At 37.5% G+C, this 26,520-nt stretch overlaps 1 protein-coding gene across 10 annotated transcripts in view; it reads right to left on the bottom strand.

Annotated features, from left to right (window-relative positions):
• Positions 1–645: 645 nt before the first annotated feature.
• The window catches only part of LOC131029012 (uncharacterized), a 63,737-nt gene continuing 37,862 nt past the window's right edge, over positions 646–26,520 (bottom strand). For all 10 annotated transcript variants that reach the window (XM_057959399.2, XM_057959395.1, XM_057959400.2 and 7 more), the window contains 5 exons: positions 7,573–7,632; positions 7,383–7,433; positions 7,121–7,279; positions 1,956–2,088; positions 646–1,532 (listed from right to left, as the gene is read on the bottom strand). In XM_057959399.2, the coding sequence (XP_057815382.1) occupies positions 1,357–1,532; positions 1,956–2,088; positions 7,121–7,279; positions 7,383–7,433; positions 7,573–7,632 (579 nt within the window). In that variant the 3' untranslated portion in view covers positions 646–1,356. The remainder of the gene's footprint in view (positions 1,533–1,955; positions 2,089–7,120; positions 7,280–7,382; positions 7,434–7,572; positions 7,633–26,520) is intronic.

Consider the following 26,520-nt stretch of genomic DNA (forward strand, 5'->3'; position numbering starts at 1 on the left):
GCAAACCTTGTTTTTGGCACTAGGAACCAAATTGAACATAAGCTTGGCTTTTCATTCAAAAACCAATTGTGAAATCAAAAGAGTCAATTACATGCAATGAATCCAATTATGAAATCAAGAGTCAATTACATGCAATGAATCCAATTATGAAATCAAGAGTCAGTTACATGCTAGAAGATTCATTGCAACACTTTTATTCATTTATAGTAATTCCTACAAGTGGGAGTACCTACCACTAGTTGTATTCATTTATAGTAATTCCTACCATTCTATAATTATTAAAATGGCACCATTCAAAGCATTATATGGCAAGATTTGGAGAAAACAATATAAATATTTTAAAAGGTTTTTCATCCTCAAAAAATCAAACATTTGGGAAGAACAATAAAAATATTACAAACTTCACAATACAAGATATATTTATTTGGATTTTCTGTAGCCCCTTTGCACGGTATAGACCACATTACTAGTGAGTGCTGCCATCTTAAATAGAAGTACTGTGTATGAAATGTTTTATACACTTTTTTTACTACGCGGTTTGAATTCAATGGGGACAGTTACTAATTGTTTAAATGTGTAAACAAAAACAATATAGGAGATGATATCAGAACATGCAGTTAGAGGTAACGTGTGTACTTCCAAGTCTTGAACAAGTATGAAGCATAAGTAATATTAAAAAATTGTAATGTTCTTTCAATAATTACAATGTTACAATTAATATATTTTTTTATATTGAAACAATGCAATTAACAGTGAAGCTACCAGGAGGTAGCTGGAGAAAAGATCAGTGTTACAATAATTGTTCTAATCACTGCATCCTAGGCAGGGATTTTCCATTAGTATTCCTGCCTCTTGGATGTCATGTACGATAGGAGAAATTTCTCCATGAGTGAAACTTAAATCTAACCTTAAATATACGAAATTAGCATCAAATCATTATCTTTCCAATTCCCGACTTTCTGACTTTTTTCATTTATTCAAAAAGAAATTGAATAATCACGAACTCTTGAATTCAGGTAATTTTACCGTGCCCATAATAAATCATTGATTTAGGAACTAGTGGGTTACGCTTGGCTTCAATGTCCATGACTCCGTGTCATGGGCAATTAAAAGATAAATTGAATAATCATGTCCTCTTGAATTCAGGTAATTTTACCATACCATAATAAATCATTGGTTTGTAAACTAGTGGGTTACGTTTGGCTTCAATGTCCAATGTCCATGACACCGTGTCGTGGACAAGTAAAAGCAGTCTTTAGGAGGTTAAGTCCATCCAATTAGCTTGTATAACTAGACTCCAATTAATGTCCCCGCCCACTCAGAGTATCTGCATTAGAATAACTGTTCAAGATTCCTTCAAGCAAGTAAGGGTTCATGTAAAGAGGAGGGCAGTTTTACTGCATCTAAATCCATGGTGAGTGTCACTATCATGCCTAAGAGAGCACATCCCCCAGGGACAACAGATAGAGAGATTCTTGTCAATGAAAGGCATGCTCCTGAACCTGACGACTTTAAACAGCTAGTTGCAGAGCCTGCGCAAACAAATGAACGCATCAGTTTTAATCGTAAACTTCTGTTTAATGGTACAAAAGCTAACCCAAACTTATTAATGTTGGCTGCAGAGAAGTTCTCCAATGAGGGATGTTATAATGCCAGACGCAGACCTCCCCAGTGAGCCATGCATTAGTCACACCAACCCTCCTATAAAATTCTAATGGTTTCCCATCTACATACCCAGAAATTGGGCTTTCCCTACTCAATTTGATGCAAGGTCCAAGAATCCAACTTAATCTTGATCATTTTTTTGAGCTAAATTAATGGGTTGAAATAGGAGCATTCTAGCCCCAAAGAATTTGAAGTTATATATTTATTGGGTAGGAAATCTTAATCCAGTTTCCATATAAACCCTGTGATAAATGATCAATTCAGCTTATGTGCCATTAGCAAATACTTACTATGAAAATCTTCGATGACGTAAAGAACAATACCACATGAAAGCTTCTCTAAGAAACTCAGTGAACCATAGACAAATGCACATCTACTGAGATCTTCGCCAACTAAAATGCTTTCCATGCTGATTGCAGTCACCTGCCAAGATTTTGAGAAAAGGAACTTTTAGATATCTCGAATTTAACGTATAAAACATGGCAAGAACAAAGATGGCTACAAAAAATTCAAACATTTAACATTTTCACTTTTATACATGGATGTTCTAATATCTCTGACGAATATGATTAAGTACGACATTATTTCAGACTTCATTTACATAGTGATATTTGGCATATCTTAGTATCTCCACTTAAGCATTAAGATAATCTGATAAGCTTATATGTTGAGAAAGAGAAATTTAATACTAATGCCTTTAAATTTAAAATAGGAAAACCGTATGATATAATTATTCTTAAGTTTGTCACGTATTTTGTGCGCATGCCCTCTGCAAAATCAGGAGTAAGCAACTAGCAAGGAAATAAATCCCTTTTACAATATCTTTCAGTCACCTTTCAAAATATGAATTCCCCAGCGCATCCTTTTTCATTTGTATCCTAAGGCAATGCTTGGAAGATAATCAAGATGGTTGGAAGCATGAACGATGAATCACCAAATTAGGTCAGTGGGAATCAAAATTATATCTAGTTAAAATAGCTAATCACGTATGCTAAAAAGACTCCAACAGCCAATCCTAAAAAACTATCTAGGCCTCAATCTAATGTAACGAAATCACAGGGGAGTAAACTCAAACAAGAAAGCAATAACAAAGCAATACAACGTAATCGACCCTATAGAGATTATGTCAAAGAGTTGTAAAATCTGTTGTACTGGTCCCATAGAGTTTCCTACGAGTCAGAATACTTTGGGATATATGTCTGCATGGTAGGCTCTTGAGTACATTAGTCCCACACATTAATAGGATCAGGTGTATAAATAGAGGGCTTCATCCCACCCACATCCATCCATTGTATCATATGCACTCTTCTAATTTATTACTTCTGTTCCTGGATTCCTTGGGGAAATTTGTAAATATTCTTATAATCTATTTAAGGTACACAAGTTTCTCTTTTTTTGTTGATCATGGTTTATGCTTCTTTGCAACCACATGACGCTAGGGCATTGATGGCAATATAAGAGGCGTTATGATCATTTTGGCATTTTATTCGAGTTGATTTCTGTGGAGGAGATAAAATTCAGCAAAGTTTGTAGTTCAAAGGATTTCCTTTAATGCTATAATTGCAAATCTTGTAAAGATTTGTAGGTGCAGGTGGGGAGAGCTTGTTTGAAGAGAAATGGTTTCATTTTGTCCTCTAATGCAAAAATTTGTCCATATAAGAGTCTAAGAGTTTGCACTACAAACCTTAGTCAAGGTCGATTTTTCTGAATTGGAACATATTTTAAGGTTACTTGTGAATTCTCACTGGGGTTCATTTTGGCTTTGAACTGCAACCCCTACTTAAGGTTAGAATTTTAGATTTTGATCACATTTTAAAATTCCTTGTGAAATCTTGTTGGGATCCTTTTTTAAATCAAACAATACCCTTATTAAGCCTCCAAACCCCCTCTTGATCCTTTCAAGGTATGTTTGACTGGCTTAGCAGGCGTATCATATGTAAGTGCCGATGGAAGATGAACAACTCCCCCAACAAACATTAGAAGGTGCAAGTGCAGGTGTGGGGGCAATCAGATGACATTGGTTGAAGCATTACCTGATTAGATCAAAGAACAAATGTACATGATTTGTGAATAGATTTAGTGGTAGGAGTGGAATTCATACCACTTGCCCCCTGAATGGATATTGACTCTCCTATAAGAAGAGTTGGTGACACACATAGGGGTACAGGGTGAATCCCCAATGGTTAGACCATTTAACCCTAACCACAAAGGTCTTAGGATTGAAGCCAAGCTTAATTCTTGCTGTTTGTGCTATTGGTAATTTAATCTTGTGTTTTAGCAGGGAGGAACCTGTTTTAGCAAGAACGATAGACACTCTACTTCTCTTCAAAAGCTGAAAGATCCTTGCAGAGGCCAGCTCCAAGGTTCCTTTGTGTTGACCTAACTCAACTAATGGATGGTCTGGTTCATTGAGGAGGAGGGAACGGGTTAGGGCTCACTAAATGATTGCTTAGAAGGGTAGAGTTTAATTTAGAGGCTCTCCTCCTAGCACTAGTCCTATCAATGGTGGACACAACCAACTCTTCCTAAATCAACTCTCTTGAACCATTCATGGATCTCACCACTTTCTCCACTCATTCACAATAATGTCCTCCGCTCCTTCTTCATAACGTCCTAAACAAAGTGTCAATCTATAATAGTTCCTAAACAAAGTGTCAATCTATAGTAGTTTTCAAAGGTAGTCTTTTAAATTAATATCCTCTTGCTTTAGATTATGTAACTCATTTTAGCAGATCTAATGGATATTTTGCATAAATGAGCTTGGATTTTAGTTTCTTCATCATTCTATCCCATTTCCTAATACTCAATTCCTTTCTTGTTTCTTTCGGGCTGAAATTCCTTCCACCAAGTGGTAGGATGACCCTTCAATTTAGTTTTAGTAAATTTTACTCTATCTAGGTCCTCTATATCTTCAAGCTCAAAATGTTCTTCTAAATCAGTTATACAATAGATTCTTTTGAATTTAGACTACCAAAATAATTTGGAATAGATTCTTGTTTACTTGTCAAGATATAATCTTTCAACACCCTTTCTTATCTTCTTCTTCAAAATGTTCTTATCTTCTTCTCGAAAATATTCTTCTAAATCAGTTATACGATTAGATTCTTTTGAATTTAGACTACCAATAATTTGGAATAGATTCTTGTTTTCTTGTCAAGATATAAGTTTTCAACACCCTTTCTTGTCTTCTTCTTCAATTTCGCTTTGCTTAGCAGGGCTAACTTCTTGTTCTTTATTGCTTTCATCATCTCTAGGGTTAGGGTTTCTTCTACGGTCTTCTTTAAAAGACTTCATCTAGATTTTCATAGCCTTCATCATCTCAAATATCTCTTCCATCCTTCCAACGACATTAACAGTACCATGTCCTCTCCATGGCAGCATCTTGGATCTAGTGGAAACTACCTCAAGTTGGGGGTTGGTCCATAATCACTCCTACAAACTGCCTCACTCTTGACACTGCTTACAAGTTTCTTGTTGTTATAGACCCCTAATTTTTTTCCAAATTTTTACCAATGAATATCACAACATGAACATGCAAAATAGTGGTTATTTGTTGTCATAAACTTCTGATTAAAATGTTCATATAACTGTTACAAAGTGTCGGGTGAATAATCATTCCCAATGAAACACCGATAAATGTATATGAAACCCCGCATGAAATACCTCCAAAACAGAGACGAAGATGATTGTTGTAGGTCTGAATATGGAGAAATGTCTCACTATTACAAGCAGAACAGAAAAGAATATCACCCAGCAAGCCTCCAAGCTCTCCAAAATTGTAGCAAACAGGTCTGCAATGCTTATCTGAGAAATAGCAGCTATAAAATTGACTGTTGCAGGCCCAAACAATAAGAAGAAACCTTCAATCACATCTTCACACCAAAATCTCTGGAAATTAACACTAAAATCACTTACAAAAATCCACAATAAAAAAACCAAGAAGATCTTCATTTCTGAAACCCCGAATCTGCACTGTGCAAATAACAATGGTGATTCCTGAAATAGAACCACTCCAACCTGCTAGGGATTTTCTTTCAAATCCAAAACTAGTAGTGTAATGAGGATTTTCATCCTCACAAGATATGGAAGAACACATAGGTGCAATCTAGCAGCATTTTGTTATGTCTACTCTTCTACATATCCAAAACCACATTAGGCGAACATAATGTGACTTTATAAAAAATACAACAGTTAAGTGGAAAAAATAACATTAAACATTAGTACTTAGGGTTAGTGTGTTGGTTTAAGTGATGAAGTTGTTGTGACCATCAAGGGTCAAACCCCTGCTGGACCATTGTGATTGCAGCCTTGTGCCTTCACTGATCCAATGTACTCGCAGGTTTGAGCCTCAGCTTTGTTAATTGGGGATGAGGTCCCTCGCTTGTGATCTCACCGGTTCATAGCTCCGTGTCAAAAGCATTTCACGTGGTACCGGAGGGCGTGTTGTGCTAGCCTCACCAGTCACATTAAGAAGTTTACCCGGCACATTTTAATAAAATATATATGTATATTTGAATACTCTCGTCCGAGTTGCAAAAAACACTTCAGAGACATCAGGAACCAAATTTGAGCATGCCAAGATGTAACTGAGGCACTAGGATGAAGACATGTGCAAACTCAAAGACTTAAAAATAAAAATGCTCTCCAAAAAGTTTGGAGAACACCCCAAGAGTCTAAAAATGTTTCAGAAAGCATCACTGCAATCCATAACACCAACTAGGCTTGAATCCATCAATCCAAACCAAGAAATATTGATCTGGTGCACTCCAAGATCTCTAGAGTCCCCTTACCAATACCAATTAGCCTACAGGAACCCAGAGAATAGACTAATGATCACCCTTGCTGGTTAGGCTCGAGAAGGGGACATTACACTTGTGGACTGCCTCAGTTCAGCAATCTGTTTGCAACCAATTCAAGTCACAAGAATCTTGTTTTTAGTATGGGGAATAGAAATGCAGACAAATTTGTGCAGGCATGTGTGCATGCATGTGTGAGCTCATTTATGCATGCATCCATTCGTGAATGTGGTTGAGAGAAAGAGAGAGAGGGATATGCCACCATATTTGATAGCTTGTATTTACAAGACATCACAAACAAACCAACGAATGCACAAATTTGGTACACATATTTCATAACGTGCAGATTTGAATCGAGATGCATCATCAGTCTGTGAATACATTTCTTACCTGATATTAAGGTTACTATTCTGATTAATCAAATTTTATATTGATGGCTTCAGCTTCACATATGAAAAGGATTCCGGTTCGTTCTTGCTGACTCAGACGATCAAGTTCAAACTCTTCTCCACTCTAAACATTTGTCGTATCATATACCCACTATATAATGATCACAGTATTTTCAGACTAGATAATTTGGAAAATGTGTGCAAAAAATGTTAATTATGAATGTGATTTGGATTCAAAGAGAATGCAGCTAGAAATATCCATGAACATACCATCACCAACGCATTTCCAACACCAATGACTACTGATATGAAATAAATGTAGCTCCACATATTGCTTGGAAGAAGATATAATGCAGAACCGGAAAATATCCATAAAAGTGCTCCAACAGTGAAAAAAGCTTTAAGGCGATAGCCAGTCCATTGTAGTTCCTGAAGCAGAAAAGCATTTCAAAATAAATAAGTCTTTGATGAGTTTAAAAAAAAATTCTACTAATAATTTGATATGCACACAGAAGACAGAAGCTTTTAAGACCTGCAAACCAATAGATGCCATAAAGCTGCAGACATAAATAATAGCAGGCACCTGAAAATAACATTTATGACAACCAGAAAATTAGCATAGTCTACAACAAAACAAACTGGAATTTAGTCCATATATCATTATTCTACAAAAGATGCACAATACTTTGTCGAAAACAAATACTTTGTGCTCATTAATTTACCACTGCCTTAGAAGACTGCACCATCTGAAGATCGTCTATAAGATAGAAAGCAAGCAGAGCCTGCATGAAAGATCAAAAATTTAAACATTATTAAGCATGTTTCGATCTACAAAATAAATCCATAACTGAAACACGATCTTACATCTATAGAAATTGTTACCAAACAGAACATATGAGAAAAACCCATTTGTACAACCAAACAAAGTTTTTTTATAGATCTTATGAATTAGGATGTATTAATAATTATCTTTTGAAGCTAATTGAGTCCCACATGTACAATTCTACATTAGCCATCCCAATTCCTTTAATTTTCACATGTTATCCAATCCAAGAATGTAGCCATTCTTTGGTTTTACAAAGTGCAATATAAGTTCTCTCCAAGAAAATTTTATAAAGAAAAAAGAGGTAGCAGCTAATATAATTCCATGAGAACCATAAATTTTAACTTTTACATCCTTAGGAATTTACCGTGCAATAAGTTCCTCTTCTCATGGGAGATGAATAAATGTGGCCTTATTGGTGCTACAGCTAAATTAGGTGACCTAGGAAGTAAACAAGTTAACCTTCTTGGACTATTATTTGGGTGCCTTTCTGGAGGTTTTGTATGCATAGCTGATATGTTTCAAACAGAAATCCTACATGTTAATTTTGTAATTATATCCTCAAAATTTTAGCTATTTAATAGGGCCTCACCAAGAACTGTGTGCATTACATATCTCTCTCCTCGTGGCCAACAAGTGCTTTGAATATATATGTCAATGCAGTAAGTATGTTATTTTACATACCATCTTGTCACATTCCCCGCATCAATATCCCAAATACCGCACCCAAAATTGATTAGTGGCCTAATCCAAGAGCAAATTACACAAACTCCAACTAGTAGAAACTTTAAGTGTTATAAAGTTAAAATACATAGTTATTGATCTTTTTTGAAGCTATCTAATTGAGAGAGAGAGAAAAACATGCTAAAATAGATAAACAAATCACAGAAATAATCTTTAAAATAAATCCATTCTTGAGAATTGAATCCCTAATATAGTTAACCGATAGACTGAAATATTGGAACTCTTTAAGATTATTCAATCAAATTCAATTATGTAATAAAATTCAATTAAACAACATTGAAGGAAGCACGTGAAAGAGTACACAAACCATAGAAACTCATGAGACACAAATTCACTTGGGAAATCATTTTTGAAAAAAACCAACCAACAAAAGGACAGTAATTGTATTAACAAGAAATATTATATCCAATACAATAAGACTCTTTTATAGTCTCAATCTACTAACTACAACATACAACCTCATAACAAGTTTGCACACAATATTCAAGTCACTGAACCTCATTCAATCCATACAAGAAAACAGACATAGCCATCTTCATGGAATACCAACCATCTAACTTGGTGTTCAGAGTTGTAGGTTCCAAATCCCTAAAGCGAAGTCATTTAAGTCATTCTCTAGTGTCAAACTCCAAGCTACAAACTTCTCACTTATGATGAATTACGGCCACATTAAAGCAATTTACTAAGGTGGGTAAGACTTTTGACTTCAAACTCAACTATATGCAAGGGGCCTTCCCTATAGGTACCTGTTGACGTGTATTTTGTACACTATCAAACACAGAATTAAATACCCAAGGGTACCTTATCCTCTCTTGAGTAAAGCCTCTGAATGCTGAAGATATCGCGAAAAGGATCAATCAGGGTGACTTCAAGGTTCTTCGTTGTAGGATCTCTACGTGTGGATAAGCACCAGTGGTCGTTGTAAATGTTGTTTCTTCAAGGGGTCTTATGCACTTTGAAAGCTGGTCCGTGTTGCTCTCACTCGACTGCAGGAACGGGATAATACTAACAAATTCTCTAAAAAAATCAAAATCAAAAGATAGGGTTTTCAAGAGATGAATTCTAATCTAATCCTAAGAATGACTCAATGTAGGCTAGACTTGGTAAGATTCTACCAATTTCAGTATTGCCAAGGAATTACAACTTTACTGAAATTGATGCTATCTTCTAAGGTGATTAGTGATTTTCAAATCATCAAGGATTATAGATACTATCATAAAGATACATATCAATATTTCAATGATAATTGAATATTCAAGCAATCTCAATATCTCCAGTTGACCACACAAGGCGTCCTTACAATCAGTAAGAAGCTAGTGGTTTGGATACGAATCTCACCAAAGATCAAGCACAACACTTAGTCCTTCAAACTTAAATACTACTTCGACTAAGAATGATTCAAGAAGATAAACAACCATGAAGATAGCCACAATTATTGCAATAGAACACCATAACTTCAATATTTTATTGATCTCAAAGCCAAATGGACAACAATTGTTCAAAATTCTTTCTTCACTACTCAATCTTGCTACACAATAACTTTCTCTCTAAGCTCTTCTAATCTCTAATATCTTCTTCTAATTTCTCATTTGATCTCATGACAAAATGAAAATGAGTGAGGGTATATATAGCATCCTCAATTACAATGAACGGCCCAGATCGAAAGAAGATCAATGGCTGAGATTTTGACACCTAAACCCTAATTAGGGTTTATTACAAAAAGTTCCCCTTTTAGATGAACATTATTAAATGCATAGCCAAATATTTAATTGGCACAAAAGTCGAGGAAACATAGACCAATGATAATTAAGATGCCACATCATCCTATAACAACCTTTCTTTTAGAACCTTGTTCCCTTTCCTATGCTCTTTCTTACCATATCCAATGAATCTGGACACAATTTCTTCAATCTCAGCAATAGGAATCTCGGGAAGATTCTTCATTCGTTCCTCCAAGTGAATAACCTGATCGAAGGCAGTGAGAAGAGCTGCTTCCCATCCAAGTTCGAGTTCTTTGATCTTCTCAATCAGGAGCATGGTAGTGAACATCAGGTCTCGTTGCTCATTTGTGATGACATTCTCCTCTTTGCAAAAGATGACCTTGACTCTATCCTCCAACTCTCGTATGTCCACATCTGTCTCAATCTCGATCGGTCGGCCAAGGATGGTACACAATACTTCAAACACTTTATCCTGAATTGAATGGATGACACCTTCAACTTGATTGCATTTGGTGCTGATGTCTTCAAAAAGGACCTCTTTCATCTGGAGCAAGGCTGACCACTGTAGGAGGTTATGAGTTCCTCCATCCATTATCTTTTCTTGTGCCAAGATCCGTCTTGGTGTTTGTCTTATTACTTGCAAGACAGGAATGATAACATCTCTAGTGTGAGCAAAAGCGGCTATAGTTATCATTAGATTATGAATAATCTCAAGGACTTGGATAGCTCGATGAATTGTCTTCATCATTCTTGTTGCAAACTCGACGGCTACCATGTGGGATTTATCAATCCAAGAACTCATAAGCTAAACCAAGCTTTTGACCCTTTCTACTTCGCCAACCGATTCAATAGGAAGTGCTTGCACAAGAGATACTGCTGGATCCTGACGTCTCAAGGGCTGATTGAGATGACTAAAGAAGCCTCTCCAAGCACCGACCTCTCTCTCAAGCTTCCTATTCTTTTCCACCTCTTCCTTGAGTTTGTCCTTAAGTGCTTCAAATGAATCAGTTGCCTCAACCATTGCCTGTTCAGTAGTGAGTGGACCAAGCTCAAATGTTTCTACGTCATACTCATCTACAAGAATTTCACCTTCATACTTGTCCACCACTGGTGTAGCTATTTGCAATTTCCTTGATCCTGCTTCATCTCTTATCACCTTGGACATCCTGGTGGCCTTCTTCTTTTCCGTTATCTCTTGAGAATTTCCTATAAGGCTCTCTAAATCAGTTACATTCTCTTCTTCTTCAATCACAATCACCCTTGTCAATCTCTCTTTCAACCAATCCGAAATGGCGGATCTTGTCTCTCTAACTTGTATTTCCTTCGGCAGTGGTTCATCTTCTCGGAGAGAAGATGTCACTTCATCATCATTTCCCTGATCTTCTTGTAGCTCATTAATTTGGGGAGATTGACTTGATGAATGCTGAGGTGTCTGTCCTTTGTCTGGCTTATCATTTTGCACCATGGATTCCATAGATTCATCCACCTCAGGTACCATCTTCTCTTGACCTTCAGCTTGACTTGCCTTCTTTCCATGTCGAGAAGATGTGCTTGATGGGCGATCTCGATTGGCCTCTTGCTTCTTCTTGGAAGATTCTCTCTTCTCAGGTCTTTCTTTCCTCTTTGCACCTCTAGGATGAGAAGTGTCTTCACTCACGCTTGCTTCTCCTTCTTCTGGTCTTGCTTCCAAAGTAAAAGTCATCAATATGTTCTGCTCTCTCAACTTCTGATGTTGTACATCCACCCATCTACGAGTACATGATAAAACTGGAGCCATCAAAGCTCTCAAGTCAAAAATCTCAGGCTCGCTCCAATCTATCTTCACTCTTTTATCTTCTTTGTCATAGGACGACTGGAGGTATTTGCCATTGTCCTGGGCTTGATCAGCTACTCTGTAAACTTTGCACTTCCTGATGAAATCTAAAGGTAATCTGGAATGCATCTTTCTTTTAACTTCTAAATCACTTGAGAGATTCATCCAAAAGTCTTCTACCTGAAACTCATGTCCGTACTTCCTAGCAACTGTCTCCTCCATATAGCCATACGAATCAAAATTCTCCCACGGGGCAAAGAAGGTGAATGAATACAAGGATAATTCCTTCTCTGCATCCTCCAAAGCTTGAGTATTAGGACATACCTCAACTAAATTCCCCAATATGATAGGTACGGGAACTCCATTTCCAGACACCTCAAGTAACACTATTCTGTCTATCGGATATCTCGGCAACATGTAGGGAGGTGAAGGACACCCATGAACTCTGATGTATGTAAACTTTTGAAACTGGATGAACCATGCACCATACTTCTTCACAAGCTCTTGTGCATCCAGAGATAGTCGATTGTGAATCCCGCCTTGCAAAATCCTAGTGATGTTCATTGTGAAGGTATTATTGACTAACTTGTAGTCACTTCCAGGTGGATGATGCAGATGAACATAAGAGTCACAAACTCTCACTTCTCTGGGTCCTCTTCCAATCACTCCTCTGTGAGGTAACCCTGCATACTCGAAACTCCTAATCAAGGCATATATGACATATGAGCTCATATGGAATGATTTGGTAGGCCTTAGTCTTCTCAATTGCACATCCAAACTATTGCTAATAATTCTGGCCCAATGAAGCGTTCCTTTTCCTTGCACTATCACTTGAATGAAGAAGAACATCCACTTTTCGAAGTAGAAGGCTTGAGGAGCCCCTGTAATTCGATTGAGAAAAGTTATCAAATCTTTGTACTCCTCCTGAAAGTCGATCCTATGCGGTGTGTTGGGAATCTTGTTCAAGCGAGGATGACTTTTGAGCAACCAATTCTTGTTGATGAGGTTCAAACAGGTGTCAGGATCATCTTCATACATTGACTTGGCTCCTTCTAAACTTTTGTAAATCATATCTTTATGCTCTGGAAGGTGAAGAGCCTCACTTATAGCCTCCTCTGAAAGGTAAGCTAAGGTGTTCCCTTCCTTGGATACGATCGATCTTGATTGTGAGTCATAGTGGCGAGCACACTCGATCATTAGCTCATGACACTTGACTGCTGGAAGGAAACCTGCCGCCTTGATGATGCCACTTTCAATTATCTTCTTCGCGACAAGTGATGGCTTGCCAATGTAGGGGACCTCTCGAAACTTCTTCACATTGAAGTTTCCCAAGTTGGTATCTCCGATATTGCTCCATTTGGACACGATCCTGGTCTCCAATTCGTTGTTCTTCTGATCTTATTTGATGAGAGCCAGGCGACTAGTAGATGCTCCTGCCTTTGGAGTCGCCATCTTGATACCTACACAACATTTCACAATTAGTAATATATCTTGAAGTGTAGAAATATAGACTTAAAAGGAAGATTTAAGATTTTAATTAGGAAACTTCATGATAAATCTTGAGTTATCATCTCCTAATTAACTATGCAATACTTAGATTTTTCAAAACAAATGTTCAAAATTCAAATCTTCAACAATGGTGTTAAGATGATTTCGCCATACCTCCTCTTGAGTATTAAACTCTAAGAAATGATGCAAAAATAGATGAATTTCGCTAGGCAAAGTGTAGATCAAAGCCTTCTCTTAAATGAATTGCACCTCCTCTAGTTTGGAAAAGAATAAACTCCACCTCCTTCTAGTCTTCAACACTTGAAAGAAATTCGTTCCAAGCAAACCAAATTTCGCACCTCCAATTAGCTCTCCAATTTCGCACTTAAGGCAATGATTGAATGATTTGAAATGTGAAAAAACTCCTCCAATATATAGAGCGCTCACCCCTTTTGCTCCCTCTAGGCCGACTTGGCAAAATGGAGGTTAAAAATAAATAAAATTCCAAAAAAGGGGGGCCGACTTGGCAAAATAAATCAAAATAGTGCCTTGAGCGCTTTATATTTAATTAAAAAAAAAAAAAAAATTTAAATGCCTTCAAAATAAAAGTTTGATTTTCTAAGGCTTAAAATCAATTTATTAAATGCCAAAATGCCTTTAATTTAATGCTAATTTAATTTTGATTTTCCAAATGCCTCAAAATTAGCAATATTGGCGATCTAATGCAAATTGGAGAATGTTAATTTTTAAAACAAGGCTTGATTAAACTCCATGATGATTTCGCCCTGGACCCTCTCTGAGGGTCAGGAGCGATTTTTCTTTTTCTAGCTAAAATCCACCTCAACTTGATTGTTGACCCTTCAATGTCACTCCCAAAATCCATTTCCTCGCACTATAGAGTTAATTCATCAAAAATTTTGGAGGAAAAAATGTCTTTAAAGGCAATTTCGCCCTGGGCCCTCAACAAGGGTCAGGAGCGATTTTCTATTTTTTGCTCAAGATTAGCATTTTTCAACATCCAAAACCTCTTCAAGACATTTCAACTAGGCCTTCTCACTGACTTGCAAACTTAGCTTTATCAAATTTTGGAGAAAAGGTGTGATTTTGAGGTTTTTCGCCCTGGACCCTCAGCAAGGATCAAGAGCGACTTTTCACTTTTTGACTAAAAGATCTTCATTTCCTCATCAAAACACCTCTCCATCAAGCTAGATCGTGTTAATGCCTTCAAAATAAGCAATAAAATCCTCTTTCAAGTTTTTCGCCCTGGACCCTCTCTGAGGGTCAGGAGCGATTTTTGCAAATTGGGCTTAATTCTCCATCTCTTTTCATTAAAACCTTATTCACCACTAGGCAACGTCCTTGCTTTAACCACTCTACCTAAATTTGCTTCGTTGTTGCAAGGAAAAATGAGGATTTCCAACATTTTCGCTCTGGGCCCTCTCTGAGGGTTAGGAGCGATTTTTCATTTTGTGACCAAAATCATCAAGTTTCAAAAGCAAAACCATATTCATCATGCTTTTGGAGGTCTCTTCACCTTAGCCAAACCTTGCCTTAGCACCCTTTTGTGGAAAACATGCAGTTTTTGTGATTTTCGCCCTGGACCCTCAGCAAGGGTCAGGAGCGACTTTTTGGCTCTAGGCATATTCCTTCATCTTTTGGATTCCAAATCACCTCTAAGGCACAAAACATCACATCTTCTTCCTATCCACACAAGATTTTGTCTCAATTCCTCAAACAAAGGAGAGAATCCTGGAAAATCACTCTGGGCCCTCTCTGAGGGTCAGGAGCGATTTTTGTAATTGCCTTCAAAATACTAACTCTCAACAATCTCTTTTCACTTCAAGGCAACTTAAACATTATTTCAAACCCATGCCTAGGCTTGTCTTTTCTCAAACTTGGATGAAAAAATCATATATTAGGTTTTTCGCCCTAGGCCCTCTCTAAGGGTCAGGAGCGATTTTTTGATTTTGGGTTGATTTCCTCTTTTGTTGATCATCCAAATTATATTCAACGGGTAGAACATGCTTTCCCTCATCCCTTCCAATCATAAAAATCATTTTGATCTTGCAAGAATAGTGCACTTTTGAAAATCTCGCTCTGGACCCTCTCTGAGGGTCAGGAGTGATTTTTGCTACCTGGACCAAAATGCCTCACTTTTCATCTCGAAATTTCTTTGCTAAGGAAGATGTCGCCTTGCTTCATGCTATGAATAAGTTCTCATGTCCAAGAAAGGTCAAAAAATGTGCAAACAAAGAAAATCGCTCTGGACCCTCTCTGAGGGTCAGGAGCGATTTTACCTTTCCTGGGCAAAACTCCTTCAATTCATCATCTTCAATCAAGTCTAGATACTTTATCATGCTCACTTCATCCTTCACCATGCCTTTGACATCTCAAATCGATCAAATAAGGCTAAAAATGACCTCTACAAGATTTTTCGCTCTGGGCCCTCTCTGAGGGTCAGGAGCGATTTTCCTATTTTCAACAAGGTCCTTCATCATTTCAAGTCAAAACTTCTTCAGGTGGGTGGAGAAAGTCATTCATTTCCCCTTCATACTCGAAACTTGGTTTTTTTCCATTGCAAAACGAAGGAAATCAAAATCTCGCCCTGGGCCCTCTCTAAGGGTTAGGAGCGACTTTTCCCTCTTAGGCCAAAAATCATCACTTTTCCTATCTTCAAAACTTCAATCACCTTTAGTGACGTTCAATCATCCTTCCGGGAGACCCTACACAAAACAAATTAGAAAAGTCAGTGACAAATATGACTTAAACAATATTTTTGCCCTGGACCCTCAGCAAGGGTCAGGAGCGATTTTCTCCTTTTAGGCCAAACTGCTTCAAATTTAAGTCTCAAATCACTTCACAAGGCAAAGTCAGGTCATTTTCAAGGCCAGGGACCAGTTAGCAAGTCCATCAAAAACAAGAAATTGCACTCAGGATAAAATTCGCCCTAGGCCCTCAGCAAGGGTCAGGAGCGACTTCTCTATTTCAGGCATCATCTTACTTTCCAAAAATTGATCAAAACTTACCCAAGGAAAAACACACAATTTCCCCTTCAAAAATGCTAATACTTAGTCAAAATTGGATTTCACCCTAAAAAACCTGATTAGACCTAACCTAAGACCTATTTGACTCCCCTGAAATACTTACCTTATTTCAATCATCTCAATTCTTCGAGAGGACACTTAACAATGATCTTCAAAATTTAGCTGGACTCAGCCTGAATGACGCCCAAAAGAAACCCCTAAGGTTTAGCCCTAGCCCAGGCAGACAACTCACTCACTCAAAACCCTAAAACAGAGAGAAGAACAAGCAGAGAGAAAGCAAAAACGAAGCAAAAAGAGCGGGTCCCCATTTTAATGGGGCGATGTGTGAAATGGTCACAACAGTACCCTGAATAGGATTAACCACAACTAAAGATGGATAAATGTACAACTACAAACTATGCAATAGTACCCAATGTACGCTTGACCCCAAATCTATCACTAGGTCAAGGATTAACCTACTAGTACAACCTCTATTAATATGATAGCACACCATCACATAAAAACAAGACATGGGTATGCACAATATCTCTTGCAAAGATAAATACAATTATAGATCGTAAGGATGTTTTTGTTGGTTCGAATAAGGTTTTGTGCTTGGTAAAGTCTTGTACCTAACTAGTTCCCAATAAGTGACTTACTTACATGACTTAAGATTGATTAGTTGTCACATGATCTATCTTATCTTTTGACAACTACTTTTGTTTACCTAGGTCGTTTAATATTTATCACTTTAGTTGTCTCGATATGTAGGATTAAAAAACATGTCAACATCCTATCTAATCCTACCTCTCACCTTGCCTTTATAAATTATAAGCAAGGCCTCTCATGTACATTTTCATATCCATTCTTGCATCAATAATCAAGCAAGCTATTGCCATTTTATTTCTTGTGGAATCCAATCCTAGGAGTGGTAAGGAGTCGCCAACAACTCCTACAAGTTTGCCTAGTTAATATACTAAATCATGAAAAGCATACAAACGACTTCCTAATCCTAATCTACAGGTGAAAGATGGGAGCATCATTGCTTCTAGGACCAATGCCTATTCATTAGGTTACAAGTCCAATAACACCATAAGAAACAAAAAATCGAAATCACAAAGGAATATGAGCAATGGATATACATACACCACAAATAATGATATCAAGCAACTAAACATACTTAGTAATCCATCCCAAATGATAGAAATTCATATGAAATGAAGAAAAGACCAATATAAAGCTTGCAACAACTTAGAATATTGTCCCATAAATCTAAATCTAATCTTCAATCCATACAAATGAACTAGTAAGAGGAAACCCTAAGCTAGAACTTTGAACCATGGAGACATTTGTTGTGACGTTTTCACAGATCGCCCCATTGCAAATGGGGCCTGTTGATGGTGTTTTTATGCAAAATTGGACACAAAATAAAGTATTAAATACTTTATCCTCCCTTAAACAAAGACTTCTCAAATGCTAAAGATTAGCAAAAAAGGATCACTTGAGATGACTCCAAGGTTCTTGATGTCAGGTCTTGACGTGTTGGATAGCTTCAATGGTATGATGTGTTTTCTTTACCTGTGAGGGGACTTACGTAGTTGTTTGCTTGATTCAAGCTCAATGGAATGACATTCTTTGAATGATGTTGCAATATCGCTCTCTCCTACTACTACTGATCTTTTGATTAAAAAAATGAAAAAGGAGCAAGGTTTAGGAAATGCTACACTAATACTAGGAATGCAAGACAATGGACAACTTCAAGTGGGCTCAACTAAGCTTTGCTTTGACATGCTATAAACATCTCAACAATGCTAGTGCAATCTTCTAAGAATAGCTTGGTGATTTTCAAATTGCTATCACAGACATAGATACCTTTGAGGTGAAGCATCAATGATGAAATAGTAATTGAAGTTAAACTTTTGCTAAATTGAATTCAGTCGACTACGTGGGATACTTCACAATTGATGGAGTATTAGTAGATGAACAATGAACTTCATTATCAATCACACACATGCATCTTTCATTCATCTAAAACACTTAAAGCAAATTCTATTCTAATTTTTTTGTCTTTTCAAATATTAACTTCTCTCATAAAAGGATGAAGAAACAAGCAAATGCTCCAAAACTAAATAAGTCACCAACAGGCACATGCATCTTTCATTCATCTAAAACACTTAAAGCAGATTCTATTCTAATTTTTGTCTTTTCAAATATTAACTTCTCTCATAAAAGGATGAAGAAACAAGCAAATGCTCCAAAACTAAATAAGTCACCAACACTTAAATGATTTTATTAATTTCTACAACATTGAGCAACAATTCTTCAAAACTCTTCTAATCAATCCTTTACAAATGAAATGAGTTGACTTATATAGAGCTCTCAATTACAATGAATGGCGAAGATTAAATCAAAATCGAGGGCCTAGATCTTGCTACCTAAACCCTAATTAGAGTTCGTTACAACCAAAATACCTAAAATACCTAAAATTGCAAATTATTAAATATCAGCCAATGAGAATATGACATCCATTTGGCACAAAATACGAAGAAAAATCCTTAAATAGGAAAAATGACGCCACATAGGATCATAACAAACTATATGACATCCATTTGGCACAAAATACGAAGAAAAATCCTTAAATAGGAAAAATGACGCCACATAGGATCATAACAAACTATCTTCTAGAATCTTGTTTCCCTTATCCTTTTCTCTTTTTGCAAATTCAACGAATCTAAACGTCATGAACTCGATCTCAGTTATTGGAACTGCTGGTAAGTTCTTCAATTGTTCTTACAAATAATTGACTTCATCCAAGATTGAGGCAAAACTCGTTTCCCATCCTCGCCCAAAATCCCTTGTCTTGCTAGCAAGCGTTGTGAATGAACGTATATCATCCAGCTACTTCTTGGAATGTGGCCCATCCGTTCCAAAGAATATGATCTTCACTCACTCAGCTAGCTGATCGGCATCAATATCAATTCCTTCATTCATCTCTTTCTTAAGAATGATCTCAACTACTTCCAAGATCTTGTCATGTATCAAGTTTATTGCTTGATCAACTTGGGTGCATCCATCACTGATATCTTCAAAAATGATCTTCCTCATGCGAAGCAAATTACACCATTGCAGGAAATTAGGTGATTACTCATCTCTCAACACTCCTCCATTCACCAAAGTATGCTTCGGCATCTTCTTCATTATTTGCAATATGGGTATGGTGAAGTTTCTGGTGTAAGCAAAAGTATTATATGCTGCTATGAGAGCCCGAGTTCTTTCAAGAATGCTTACAGCTCTATCAAATATCTTCACTAGTTCCTTTATGAAAGCATTCGCCCTTTTGAAAGTCTTATTGATCTAAGAGTCCATTAGTTGTATTGAAGCTTTCATCTTTTCAAAATTGTCAACCGAGTCGAGACGAAGCAATGGTGGTGGCGTATCTAGAGGATCATGTTGTCTCAACGGTTACTTGAATTGTTGGAGGTGACCTCTCAATACACTTATTTCTCTTTCCAACTTATTCTTCTCCACTTCCAACTTCAGCATGTCATGGACTGTCTTCACTATATCATTCATATCTTCCAATGCTTGATCATTGGTGGGAGGACCTGAATCAATAGTTTCCAAGTCATATTCTTCTACTATAATCTTGCCCTCAAGCTTATCTACTCTTGGAGTGGAAATCTGTATTATGCAAGAGCCTGCACCATCCCTAGTCATCTTTGACATCTTCACTGCTTTCTTCTTCTCAATCTCTTGAGTTGTATCCAAGAGACCGTCTAAATCAATAAGATCTTCCTCTTCTACTATCACTTCCTTTGCTAACCTCTCCCTAAGCCATGCAGAGATAGCTGATTTCTCTTCTCCTACCTACACTTCATTCAATTGATGATCTTCTCGGGGTGGAGATGTTACTTCTTGATCTTCATCTTCAATATCCACATGTACATCACAGCCTGCTTTATCATTGACTAACTTAGGTGAGACTAACTTGTCTTGACCCAATGGTTGCTTACTCTTGTCTGTCCTTTCACACCTGCTATTCTGAATTGTAGATTCCATGGACACATTCACTCCACGATCGATGCTTTCTCTTGGTGTATGATCTTCCTTGGCAGCTGCTTGATTCATCTCCATTTCATACACAAAAGAGGTACTGGTATAAGGGCAATGTCCTAAACTAGACTTATGCTTCTTCTTTGGAGGCTCTTCTTTGTTGGTTTCTTTTGTCTTGGATCCTTTAGAACGAGCCAAATGGGTGGCACTTCCGCTTTGGCTTTCACTTTTTATCTCATCATCAAAAGACTCTACCTCTCCCATCAATTCAAATGTTAGTTGGGTGCCTTGACTCTTCAATTTGTGGATTTGAGTATCTACCCATCATCTTGTATATGATAAGACTAGCTTCATTAGATCTTTCAAGTTGGTGATCTCTACCTCAATCCAATTGACTTTCACTTCTTTGTCTTTCTCTTGCTCATATATCGGTAGGTGTCTTCCACTGTCTTGTGCCTAATCGAGAATGTCAAAGACCTTGCATGCTCTGACGATGTCAATAGGTAGCCTTGAACACATTCTTCTTCTAATGTCTAGATCATCTTGAGCATTCATAAAATGATCTTCCAGTTGTAACTTGTGCTTGTGTCTTCTTCCACTTGATCTCTTGAAGCTACCGTAGGGACCAAAGCTGTCTCTACAAAAGTATGGAATAAGGAGGGGACTTCAATTCCTCATCCACCTTCTCTGCAGCAAGGATGGACACACTTCCAATGATTGTCCAACGGAAATGGGAAATGGAATCCTTGACTTATGTTTATTCTTCTGTACTTTGTTGTATGCCATCAATTGTCTCACTAACTCAAGCAATACCAACTTGTCAGTAGGATATCTCGGTAGCATGTAGGGTGGACAAGAGCATCCTTGTATTCTTATGTAGGTGAACTTCTCTATTAGCTCTTTGGCTTGTGGGGATAGTATTTGATGAATGCCACCTTGCAAAGTTCATGTGATGTCTATGGTGAAGGCATCATTCACCCTCCTGTAATGTGTCTTGCTAAGGTAATGTAGCTGTGTGTATGATTCGCAAGCTCTCAATTCTCTAGCTCCAGTACCAACTAGACCTATATAGATTAATCCTACATATTCATGAGCTCTAGCAAGCGAGTATTTAATGTATGAACTTATGTAGAATATTTTGGTTCACAAAAGTCTCTTGAGTTGTATATCAATGTTATTGCTAATAATCCTTGCCCAGTTGATTCTCTCCTTTCTAGTTGATGATATGATCTCCATGAAATAAAACATCCAATTCTCAAACTGAGAGGCTTGAGGGGCTCCAACAATTTGGTTGAGCATAGTGATCAAATCACCAAATTCTACCTTGAAGTCAATCCTGTGGAGCTTGGCAGGTATCTTAGATAAGCCAGGCCTACTTTTCAATAGCCAATATTTGTTGATTATACCAAGGCATAGCCAATATTTGTTGATTATACCAAGGCATTTGTCGGGATCGTCATCATAGAATGCCTACGCTTCTTCCTTGCTCTTGTAGATCATGCTGCTAAATTCAGGTATGTGGAAGGCTTTACTAATAGCTCCCTCAGAAAGGTAGGCAAGTTCTCTACCATCAAGTGTCACTATCATCCTTATACTTGCATAATAGTGCTTGGCACACTCAACGATCAGCTCATTGCATTGCACCGCTGGAGGGAAGTCTACTACTTTCACTACTCCGCTCTCAATCATCATCTTTGAGTATCCAGAAGGCTTGGTGGTGTACAATAGTCCTTGGAATTTCTTCATGTTGATTTGGCCGAGGTCGATATCTCCTACATTGCCCCAAAATGATGCAATCTTGGATTCCATTGCCTCTCCCTTTGACTCCTTGATGAAAGTCCTACATTGCCCCAAAATGATGCAATCTTGGATTCCATTGCCTCTCCCTTTGACTCCTCCTTGATGAAAGTCTGTCGTGCTTCTGCCATATTCTACCTATGAAGGTTGTCCAAGTTAGTTTTATGATATGGTATTAATGCTTACAAGTGAAAATTAATCCCCTAAGTTAACAATTTCTGATCTAAAGCTGGTAATTCATCAAAATCTTCAATGTTGCTAAAACCCTCGGTGCTAATGTTAAAACCCTAGCTTGCAAAATTTGATCTCTCTCGAACATAACCATCAAAGCTAATGAATTATGCATTGAGTATACTTAGATGATCAAAAGCAATGGATCAAAACATCCCATGATTGAAACAACATGAAAAAATCAGACATGAAGCCATACCAGCGCCAAATAATCAAGGTCTGATTTCAATGAAGATGGTCAAATAACAGTCAATTCAGACCTGCAAACAACTTCAATTCTAGCTGGAAACTTCAAATTGATTGATAATTTGGCAAAATTGCCCTCTTTTAAGGCTTTGGTTGGAGTCAAATGATTGGAAATCTTTGAATTGCTGATCTAGAATTGGTGATTTCTCTCCAAATTCGCTTGCTGATCAATGATACGATCGCTGAAGTTTGATGAATACAATGCCACTGGTGTCCAACAGTCCTAATGTTGCTGTCCTTAATGACAAATTCGTTGTGGATGATGATCAAATTCGATGCCTTTAACGATTTTGCCTTAGTCTTGATGAAAATCGTTGTCAACAAGGAATGAATTCACCCTCTTAGCAATGGCAAACTTGACAATATGAAATGTCTGATATGTCTGATTGGAATCGCTGCCTCCATAAAAGCATTTGCAATATCAATCTTGTGTTGATCAAAAGCAATGATCAACACAACTTTATAGTTGTTTGAAAAGGTGCGATACCTCAGCACAAGGCCGACTTGTGAGTGACCATTTAATGATTTGCAATTAGAAACAAAAGGCCAACTTGTGAATACAAATTCAAATTTAAATAAAATGTTTCTTCTTCAATACCGTGGGGCCCTTTAAGGCAGCGCGAATTCTAATGTGTTTCCTTTTCCTTAAATGGAATTGCTCTTTCTTAAGACACATTTTGAAGGGCAAAGAAAGTCATCAATCTCTTAAGTCGCACTTTCAGCATAGCAAGGGAAGTGATCAATTCCTTAAGTCGCACTTTCAGGGGGTCCATGGAAATAACATAAGCCTTAAGTCGCAGTTTTCAAGGGGCAAAGGAAATCACTTGATCTTAATTCGCTCTTTTCACATAGAAAAGGAAATGAAGTCCGAAATGCCTGAGTCACCCATTGGAAGCTTGATTGGAAGTAGAATCCTCTTGGTTCACTGATCCAAATCATCAAAGGAAATGAGACATCTTAGGTCTCTGATTGGAGGCGGCAAAGGAAATGATAAAAAACCTTAAGTCGCTGATCTAGGCAATCAAAGGAGATCATCAAAAACCTTAAGTCGCTGACCTAGGAAATCCAAGGAAATCATCAAAATGTCTTAGCCGTGGACTTGATCTTCCATTGGGAGTGATTTATTTCCTTCACATTTGATATTGCTTGATTCTCTTAGCAACGTTCTTGGCAAAAAACAATGATCTCATTCAAAGCAATGCAATGCCTTAGTTCACTGTTTGTAGGGGTCAAAGGAAGTAAAATCCTTAATTCGCTGATTGGGAGGGGCAAAGGAAGTCATCTCAAAATGGCAATTCTCATTGTCTTAATCCACTTGCTCCAAGCCTCTCACAATAATTTCAACTTCAGCTCCCTTTTAATTTCAACTTCAGCTCCCTTTCTTAGAATGTTTGACCTCCAAAATCAACTTTTCTTAGCCAAAATTGCATCTCATTTCCATTGAAGCAAGAAAAAAGATGTGAATCATCGACTCTCAAAATGTTGGATGTGAGATCAACTCAAACTTATTCACTCCAAAAGATTGCTCCTAGCAATCTAACCTAACAAACCCTAAAACTGAAAACAAAAGAGTGGGTCCCCATTTGTGATGGGGCGATGTGTGAAATGGTCACAACATCTGCCGACTCAACTTGAGAAATGTTCTTAAAAATTTCAAGGATAAGACCCACTTGAAATCTACAATCTCCGGAAAGTTCTAAGCGAATCAAAAGGTTAGAATACATACACAAACAAGAGGAAAGTCACTTAGTCTTTGACTACCCATGTGTGTGCAATTGCATTCATTCCTTCTCGCGTGACGATTGTAAAGCTCACTAGGGTTTGAGAATTACAATGGCGCTGAAGCAAGACTTTGGATTTTTTCACTAATCACAACTTCGCCTGAAAATCACAATAACCCGGAGTACATTAGTGTGCATTAAGATATAGTAATCAAAAGATGATAGCATCAAGATATAACAAGTAATTTTCTCCAAGTTAAGTATAAATCCTAAACAAACAATAACACTAAGGAAGACTCACCTCGGACTCTATAGAACCTTATGAGTAATCATCCAGGATAGGAATTGGATATAACAATATAATGCCAAAGTGTGCTTGGGTATGATCATCTTCTCACACATGGGTATCCCTCAAAACTAAACTAGAGGAAAGCAAACTAAACTAACTAAGCCAACAAAAAACATGAGTCAAATTGACTCAAGGCAAATGGAAACCTTGGCTCAAAAAAACAACTAAAGCAAAGCAACAAAAAGGAAATCTATTCTAAGACTGATGCAACTAATCTAAAGACCAAACTCAAAGGGAAACCTAACCTAGCTATGTACAAGGCAAGCTACTGGAGCTAACCTAAGGTTGGAAGTAATGCTTGAGGAATTGTCCATTGACGGGCAACAGAACATCCCCTCCAGTCAATGTCTTTAGTTTGAAAGCATTTTCTCCCAAGATTTCGGAGATTTGGTATGGATGTTTCAATAATTTGTCAAACTTGTCATGTTCTCCTCGTTTTTCATGAGCTTTATCCCAAAAAAGAACCAATTCAGAAATCCTAGAAAGCCTTGATTCTTGTTTGCTTATCAAACCAAAGTTTCACCACTCCTTGGTGTTTTGCAAAGTTGTTCAATGATTCGTCTCTCTTTTCTTCAAGTTGTAGTAGTTGTGCTAGTCTTGTTTGGACTCAATCTTCACCCTCTAGGTAATCCTACATAAACTGCAAAGTGGGAATTCTCAGCTGGATAGGGAAGACGGGCGGTTCCCAGGGAATTCTTAATTCTTGTTCTATCAGCCCAAAGGGCATACTTGAGTAGTGTGTGCCAATCCTTTGGATTCTTATCTAGCAATTTCTTAATGCAACTTAAGAGATTCTTATTTGTTGACTCTACTAAGCCATTCCCCTGAGGATAATAATTGGATGAAAATGTCAAGGTTATGCTGTATTCGAATGCCCAAGTGGAAAATTTGAGTGATGTAAAGGTGGGACCGTTATCACAAAGAAAGGCATGAGGACATCCAAATCTAGTGACAACATATTCTTCAAGGAAATTGATTACGACATTAGTAGTGCAAGGCTTGAGAATCTTTGCCTCTGACCATCTAGTACAATAACCAGTAGCAATTAGAATGTACCTGTGTTGTGCTGAGGATGGGAAATTGATCATACCAATAAAATCTAGACCCCATTGAGCAAAAGGTCTTACTTCAATGATCAGCTACAGCTGCATGGCGGGGTTCCTCTCTCAGACAGAAGCTATCTGGTAGGTATGCTATGTTTTCACATGTTGATGCACATCTTTAAACAGTGTGGGCGAATAATAACCTACTTGCAGGATATGATGAGCAGTCGCTAGGGCACCTCCATGTGCAGTTCCAAATTTATTATGGAAATGATCCATAATGTCCTCAACTTCATTCTTTCCAACACATTATAAGATAAACTCCTTCATAATTTCTCTTGTAAAGCACTAATCCTTGTAGCATGTACCTCTTTGTAATGCCCTTTTTTGTACTAGGTTCAAATATGAGGGGCACCTTTGATTTAACAAGTAGCATACAATGTCTTTGTACCACTCATCTGGGCTAATATCCTAAAGTTGATATACTTGGTGTACCTATCCCGGTCCATCAATTGCAATTGTTTGTGTGAGCGCTTGTCCTCACACTAGCTTCATGGGTTGTATCTCAATATCGTATTCTTGGATAGTGGCGACCCACTTTCCTCTTCTTTCACCAAG

Source organism: Cryptomeria japonica, chromosome 1 (assembly GCF_030272615.1).
Source record: "Cryptomeria japonica chromosome 1, Sugi_1.0, whole genome shotgun sequence".
NCBI classification, from domain to species: Eukaryota; Viridiplantae; Streptophyta; class Pinopsida; order Cupressales; family Cupressaceae; genus Cryptomeria; species Cryptomeria japonica.